Source organism: Chlamydotis macqueenii, chromosome 1, assembly GCF_036417535.1.
Source record: "Chlamydotis macqueenii isolate bChlMac1 chromosome 1, bChlMac1.mat, whole genome shotgun sequence".
NCBI classification, from domain to species: domain Eukaryota; kingdom Metazoa; phylum Chordata; class Aves; order Otidiformes; family Otididae; genus Chlamydotis; species Chlamydotis macqueenii.
Genome location: NC_141556.1, coordinates 85916364 through 85924585, shown reverse-complemented (window position 1 = coordinate 85924585; position 8222 = coordinate 85916364). Strand labels below are relative to the sequence as shown.

The window sequence follows — 8222 nt, the reverse complement described above, 5'->3', positions numbered from 1 at the left end:
GGAGATTCTGCGTGCAGGTGGAATTAGCAGGTACGCCGCTTTCCTTGCAAACGTACCAGTCCTGGGGTTTATTTTTTTTTAAATTATTTTTTGAGTTTTTTGTTACCTATGTTTTTTTTTTGTTGACATACCTTTCAGCAGAAATCAGTAAAAATAAAAAAAAGGGCTCAAGTAACGTTCAATAATTGAAAGGGGAGAAAGGGAGCGCACAGGCCATGCAGAGTTCACGCGAAATAAAGCAACGAGCGTCCTTTTAGCAGAAGCAAATGTACATTTCTTGCCATATAAAGCTTCAGATAGTTGTTCCTTGGTGCACAGGAGATCAACATGCTAAAACACAAGTCCAAAGGCTTGAATAACCCTTAGAGATGCTGAAGACAAAATGCTAGTGATCATAACTAGTGGCATTTTTGGTCTTTGTTTTTGCTACTTTTTACCTGTGCTGCTCACCTGCATTTCTTCTTGACTGCTGGCAAGTTGGTCCTGCGTTACCCAGCTTAGACCCTAGGTTTCTGTTCTTGTGTGCTACATCTGTACTGCTTTTTATTGTGGTTTGTTCTCTTGTGTTTGCAGATATGGGACAGAAATGTGACTGACTTTAAAAAAATCACATTGCCTCTATCAGCAAATTTGTTTCTCATAGTAGAGAGTAACATAGCTGCTTCATTGTTAATGATATTTAAGTGATTCAGCTGTAGATACAGAAATGGAACTCCTCTCCTTTTTCTAAGCCAAGATTATGAAATAAGCAGAATGCAAGCAAAAGCATGGCTTTGTGGAGTGTTTCTTTTGGGAGGAAAAACTAATGATGCCACTAGACACTTTTAACACAGTCCCATTTATTTATAAACAACATAAAAGGTTTTTTTTTCCCCTTTGAACTATAAAGAATCAAACAACAAGAAATAATTTATTTGCTTCTAGCCTATGGTTTGATGATTCCTCATAGGAATTAAAAATGATGCTGTTGCATGAGACAAGGCTGTGATGATTGCTGCTCTCCTTCATAGCAGATTCAGACTGCCATATGTCTTTTTTTTTAAATTATTTGGACATTCACCAGACATGAACGTTCTCTTTGCGTACTGCATACTACTTTAATGCTGCGGAGCCCATCAGTTTAGTTCACCCATTTTAAAAGACTGCACAACATCACGGACCAGTGAGAGCCAGAATCTGGCTCCAACCTAGAGCTCTCATGATGAAGACCATATGTGCCTCGAAACTGCTAGTCTCAGGTGCTCTCCGCTGTAACCATGGTCTTGGCAGACAGACTGGCCCTTTCCAGGGTCCAGAAAGAAGCCTCTGTGCACAGCATCATTATGGGGAACTGGAGGAGTGTTGACCTTTCTGCGCAAATGTTTGCCATGATGACAATAAAGTTTCTCAAGTGATCTCTTTGGAACTCTAGCACAGCAGAGAAATACGCCCTGCTGTAGAGCTGCGAAGACTGGTGGTTCAAGCAGAGGATACGTATACATGTATGTATGCCACTGCCTGCCTCTCTTACAGGAGAAAAACTGCTGCTGTCTCCCTCTCGTCCACCACCTGCAGGCTTGGTGGGATGAGAACCTTGTGAGCAACAGAAGTCATTTCATGGTGCCATGCTTGCTGTCAGCTTTTCAACCCCAAATGATAGGCATCGAGGGGTGCCAGCTTCCAGATGAAGACAGCCACCCTCCCCTCAGTCACACTCTGCTGCAGCACAGCTGAGGACATGGAGCAAGTACAGCCAGAGGGGTATCAACAAACAGCGCAGACCATAAAATTGTGTTGCTGCAAAACAGCAGCTTGGGGAACAGCTGCCTCAGTTTCTCAGTAGGGACTCTAGGGTGGCTGGTGATTGCACAGTTCTCAGCAATACTGTTTTTTGTAATGCATAGGCAGAACCTACTTAGTGGCGTTTCTACTCCTCCCTGTTCTGAGGCAGCTTCTCCTGGCTGCATCCTACAGTCCTTTTACAGAGGTCCTTTGGAAACCTTGTCTCTTCTCATGATTCACTCTCCTCCCCCATAAAGGTGTATCTCCAATTTGAGAATGGTTGCTGTATATAACACAGCTTTCCACATAGTAGTTTTATGTATCTGCCGAGACAAAATATTGCATTGATTTCTATTTTGTGCAAAAAGATTCTAGTGAGATCAGAAGCTGTGTCTGTAGTTCAGCTCTGGTTCAAAGAATGGCGAGACAAACTTTTACAGTTTCAGGTGTGGAAAATCTCAGCTCTTTCACCTTCCTTCCAGGAGGTGAGGATTTGGTTCTGCATTCATAGAAGGTGAAATTAGTCATATGGAGGTGGCCTGGAAAGCATCTTCAAAAACCTCATCGTTGATGGCACTCTCATAAGCAGGTGGTGGAGTGAGTGGCTCCAGTGGCTCAAACCTGTCTTCAACACCTTTCACTTCATGGATGTCCGAAACAAACCGCTGCAGTCTTGGGGGCAGCACCAGCTGCAACTGCATCCTAGAGCCTGTGTCTGTCTCAGAGCTGTGCCTTGTGTCTGATGCCACTGGCACTCTGAGAGCCTCCACCATAATCTCTTCTTGGGCAGATGATTCAGTAGCTACACTGTAAGGAGGAGGCTCACTCAGTGGTGAAGGCACTAAGCCTGGATTGGATGGAATTGTCCATATTGCTGGAGCTGACATGGTCATCACCTCCTCATAGGTGGGTGCTTCATAGGCAGCGTTCACCCTATGTGCAAAGAGAGGAGTGGCAGTTACACTCATTATTTTACAGCTTAGTTTACACAGAGGCAGGTAGTCTGGATAATGTACTGTAGGGACCATGCTACCATCAATAGATGTGACTGAGACAGGATATTGCATGTGGTATTACTGTACGTGATATTCTGCCACTGGCTCAGCTCACTTGTCCAGCCAACTTAATTTCTTGCTTGCTGGTCTAGATAATGACTCATTTGACCATTCTCCCACACTCCTGACAATAAGTAAAAAAAACCCACACTGGGTTTCAGTGTCTTAGGCCTAGCTTTAATAATAGAATCATAGAATATCTCAAGTTGGAAGGCACCCATAAGGATGATGTCCTTCATTTTAAATGTCCTACCAGTTAAAATGTATTACTAAGAATTAGTAACGACTAATTATTTCTCAAAATAAAACAGGACCCTGTTTTTTTTTTTTAATACAATAGCTCAATGTTCATCTATTTTCAAGAAGTGGAGAAGATTAAGTATTTTCATTTACTTTAAACAAGGACTAAATATTCTGTTTTAAAAAGATTATCTGCAGAGAAAAATGTTACTTTAGAAACATTTTTCCTTTTGAGGTCTATTTTTAAATAAACAGATATTAATTTTCTTCTGGTATGCCCCCGAGCTAGCAAAGCCCAATATAGACTTCTTTTTATGTACTGTTTCTAAAAATAAACACATAATAACATTTTTGCCCTCCTACAACACTCTGTATTTGAGAATGTCAAGTAATTTATGGATGTGGATAATGATTATCTGGATTATACAGACAAAGAAGCAAAGATACAAATAAAGTTAAACTCTTAAACTAAAGTAGGCAAATTGGGATTAAATTAGGTGATATTGAGAACCTGCAAAAGTACATGAAGCCAAAAAGATGTGGGAGTATTCCGAGCCTCTCAAAATCAGGGCTTATTAGTGTCAAGTTGGGTTTTTAAGACTGGAAACACACCCAGTTACACATTCCTTTTTAAAAGTTTGCTGAGGAACAGTTGCTCTGGAGATAAGGTTTATAGACCTAAACCCAGCTAAGATGCAGTACTGCTTCAGCATTTTTTCTTTTTCCTTGTCTGACTCATTGTTTGGCAAAACTTGACTACTCAAAGAAAAATAAAACGTTTAACCTTGGAAATTGTTAGTGGATCAGTACCTAGGGGGAAAGAAAATACATATTGAACAAGATACAGGACACGCGTGACATAGAGATTTGCAACCTCCACCTGAAGAGTGAAGGAAAACAACCTAAAAAGAACTTTTGTCTTCTGGAATGGAGTCTGGTTTTGGTGCCCTAGGGGAAAAGCAGCAAAACAATATGTAAAATGCCCAAATCTGAGGAGAGTTAAAGTAAGAGGAATAACCAGGTTGCTGCTTACCCTGCGTGGCTTTGTCTGTTCGGAGGTATCTCATTTGCATCATGTCGGCGCTGGTTCTTCAGGTAACACTCGATAAACACAGTCAGCAAATAGCCAACTAGGCACACTCCCCCTACCCCTAGGAAGAAATAGCCTACTGGGTTGATGTTAGATGAAATGGCCAGCATGGTGACCCCAATGAGAAGAGCAGCAGTGAAAAGAAGCAACAAGGCTTGGCGGATGTTCTTCCAGTGTGTTTCTAACCACATGGTAGTACAGATGGTGGTAGCAGACAGTTGAGAACAGATGATCAGTTAAGGGGACAGACATCTGTGAAAGATGGAATAGTTTTTTCAACATGAAACATGCACATACAAACACATTATCAGGATCATGACCAAAATAAGAACATACATGCTCAAGTAAATGCCATCATGAGAACATGCAGCTATGCGCAAACGTAATAAGCCTGGGAAATCTATGCATAAATACATACCAATGTGAATGTATTTCCTATGTGAATGCATTTTGAACAATGGAGATGCTTGGACACACAGTTGCAAGACATAAAATGCATAAATAGACCATCAGCACTTATTGCCAGGCGTATCTAAGAAGGCCTAGCTTCTTAATAGAACTTAGAGCAGTCTAGAATGCAGATTTGAGGTTGTTACGAAAGTGAAACGCAGAATAACTTGAAAGGTTAATTCTAGGACATTTGTACATTGCCTAATGAAAGTTCAGATATGCGCTCAGATCCCGGAAGAAAAGTACCCTTATTAGTGGGGCTGTCTGCCCCAGTACATTGAGCATCTAACTTCAGTGTAGCGTTACAGCAATAACATTACTTTAGGTTCTAGATATAGCTGCAGTATGTCTGGTTTTGTGTAGGCATGCATTTGAATATTTGCCTATATCCTCAGTTCTTTTTCTGTTGATGTGCTTTTTTTTGCACCATCCTAAAACATGAGAGCCACTCCTATCCCCCCATTCCAAACCCCATCATCTCTGTGAAAGAGACAGCAGTTGTCACTGTGCAGTCAATATTGAATAAATACGAGGGATCTGTGGTATTCAAGAAATACCATAATTAAGGAGTCATCTTGCATGTGTTATACTAACATACATATATCCCACTGTTTTAATGAAGACCCGTCTGAAGGAAAAGCGTATTTTTAATGAATATGCATCTCCAAACAAATACACAGTTTTATGTAGTTCCATGTTACATTGTGTGCTTTTGCACACTAAATGTGTTCCCTTGTTACAGCAAAAATACATACATTTATATACACAAATGCCAGAAAAAAAGAAGATTATTTCTGAACAGATTACCTTCTCATTACCTTTTTACTGTCAGCTTTCAGCATATACTTACCAGACAAAGGTTTTGGTGGATAGGAACAGTCATGTTTTAACTTCTCTCTTCATCACAAGGAAAAATGTGCAAGCTCTTTTGTCCCTGCTCCTTTCCCTTCTGACCTGAGGATGGGACACCAGTAAAAACTCTCCCTTCCTTCTTCTGAATTTTCTTGTAGGGAGACAATGAAGATCTCTTCTGAAACTAAAAGCCGGTAGCTAGTGAATATTGGAAGGTATCAAACGATGGGAAGATCCCGTTGTACGAGTTTTGCGTGGGAAACTAGAACCTCATCTTTCCAGGTTCTGAATCCAAAACAATTTCTAGACGATCACATACCTCCTACTATTTGCAGCTCTTGTAGGTCTGTCCCGCAAAAGCAGGAAACTCATTAGGAAAGAGGGCGGAATGAGCAGTGGGAGAGCGCTTACCTGTGTCGGATCTGTTTGGTCTGCTTTACTTCAATGAGAGAAACTCTGCCCTGAAAATCATGTTCTCCCCCTGCTGCGTAGCAGAGGAATCTTGATCTCTGCCTCACAAAGCAGGAAGGACTGCTGGCCCAGCCCACATCACATGGCCCACACATAAATCTATTTATGAGTTCTGTAAAATGTAAATCTATACATTTTTCCATCCTGATAGGGTGGTGCTTGTCAGATGTTGTTTTATGCCCTCTTTAATTTTACAAACAAAAGGAAAAAAGGAGGCAATGGGTTATTATTTTGCAGAGGGCTGAGTTAAAATCCTTTTTACTCCCTGATGTATCTGGGAATGAGGAGTGCTATTAAGCAACAGAATAGGTACTGAATTACTTTGTGAAATCTGTTATCATCTGAACCTTTAGTGTGTGTCTGCGAATAGAATAGAATAGAATAGAATAGAATAGAATAGAATAGAATAGTTCCAGTTGGAAGGGACCTACAACGACCATCTAGTCCAACAGCCTGACCAATTCAGGGCTGACCAAGAGTTAAAGGACATTATTAAGGGCATTGTCCAAAAGCCTCTTAAACACTGGCAGGCTTGCAGCATCGATCACCTCTCTGTGATCTGTTCCAGTGTTTGACCACCCTCTAGGTAAAGAAATGCTTCCCAATGTCAAGTCTAAACCTCCCCTGATGCAGATTTGAACCATTCCCACACGTGCTATCATTGGGAGAAGAGATCAGCACCTCCCTCTCCACTTCCCCTCCTCAGGAAGCTGCAGAGAGCAATGAGGTCACCCTTCAGCCTCCTTTTCTCCAGACTAGACAAACCCAGAGTCCTTGGCTGCTCCTCACAGGACATGCCTTCCAGCCCTTCCACCAGCTTTGTTGCCCTCCTCTCGACACATTCAAGGACCTTCATATCTTTCTTAGATGGTGGAGCCCAGAACTGCACACAGTACTCAAGGTGAGGCCACACCAATGCTGTATACAGCAGGATAATCACCTCTTTTGACCAACTGGCTATGCAGTGTTTGATGCACCCCAGGATATGGTTTGCCCCCTTGGCTGCCAGGGCACACTGCTGACTCACATTGAGCCTGCTGTCAACCAGCGCTCCCAGGTCCCTTTCTGCAGGACTGCACTCCAGCCACTCTTCTCCCAGTTTATACTTCTCTCCAGCATTACTTCATCCTAAGTGCAAAATTCAGCATTTTGACTTGTTAAATTTCTTCCCATTATTCATTGCCCAATGCTCCAATCTATCTAGATCCCTCTGCATGGTGTCTTGTCCCTCCAGAAAGTCAACAACACTTCCCAGTCTTGTATCATGATCAAACTTGCTAATGGTGCATTCAACTCCTGCATCCAGATCATTGATAATATATTGAACAGAACTGGCCATAGACTTGAGCCCTGAGGAACACCACTGGTAGCTGGTCGCCAGCCAGATGTAGCCCCATTCACTACCACCCTTTGAGCCCTGCCATTCAGCCAGTTCTTCACTCAGTGCATAGTGTACCTGCTCATCCCACAGCTGGATAACTTGTCCAGAAAAATACTGTGAGGGACACTTACTAAAATCCAGAAAATTTACATCCACCATTTTGCCTTCATCCACTAGGCGGGTGACCTTCTCACAGAAGGATATCAAATCAGCTAGACAGGACTTTCCCTTTGTGAACCCATATTGACTGTGCCTGATGATTCCATTGTTCTTTAAATGCCTTTCAATAGCACCCAGTATGATCTTCTCCATAATTTTTCCAAGTACTGAGGTTAGACTAACTGATCTATAGTTCCCTGGATCTTCCCTCATGCCTGTTTTGTAGATTGGAATGACACTGGCTAGCTTCCAGACAGCAGGGACCTCCCTAAACTCCCAAGACCTTTGGTAGATGATCAAGAGGGTTTCTGCTGTAACATCTGCTAGCTCCTTCAGTACTCTGGGATGAATTCCATCAGGACTCATGAACTTGTGAACATTCAGCTGATACAGCTGGTCTCTTACAATTTCAGTGTCCACAAATGGAAAGTCACTGTTTCCGCACTCGTGGTCCTCTGACTCAGGGGACTGGGCAGCCCAAGGTCTATCAGTATTATTAAAGACTGAGGCAAAAATCACATTGAATGCCTCCACTTTTTCTTTAACTCTATTAGTCAGATGACCGTCTTGAAGTATCTGTCCAATGTTTTCTTTAGACCTCCTCTTACTATTAATAGACTTTTTTAAAAGCCCTTCCTGTTATCTGAAACAATACTGGCAAGTTTCAACTCTAATTGAGATTTGGCCTTTCATGTCCTCTCCTTGCACACGTGAACTGCAGCTCTGTAATCTTCCTGCAAAGCTTGACCTTGTTTCCAGAGAT

At 42.0% G+C, this 8222-nt stretch overlaps 1 protein-coding gene across 1 annotated transcript; it reads right to left on the bottom strand.

Moving 5' to 3' along the window:
* Positions 1 to 902: 902 nt before the first annotated feature.
* TMEM139 (transmembrane protein 139) lies at positions 903 to 5731 on the bottom strand. The gene is made up of 3 exons (XM_010115329.2): positions 5447 to 5731; positions 4090 to 4398; positions 903 to 2694 (listed from the first exon to the last, which is right to left on the bottom strand). The coding sequence occupies exons 2-3, from the start codon at positions 4335 to 4337 to the stop codon at positions 2286 to 2288; spliced, it is 657 nt and encodes a 218-aa protein (XP_010113631.2). The 5' UTR covers positions 4338 to 4398; positions 5447 to 5731; the 3' UTR covers positions 903 to 2285.
* Positions 5732 to 8222: the final 2491 nt, after the last annotated feature.

What these genes read in the sequence shown, in the direction of transcription:
- TMEM139 (XM_010115329.2), bottom strand. Translation starts at nt 4,337, where the DNA reads ATGTGGTTAGAAACACACTGGAAGAACATCCGCCAAGCCTTGTTGCTT. An exon ending in AACAGACAAAGCCACGCAGG is followed by an intron (nt 2,695 to 4,089) that starts GTAAGCAGCAAC and finishes CTTTGCACATAG; the next exon opens with GGTGAACGCTGCCTATGAAG.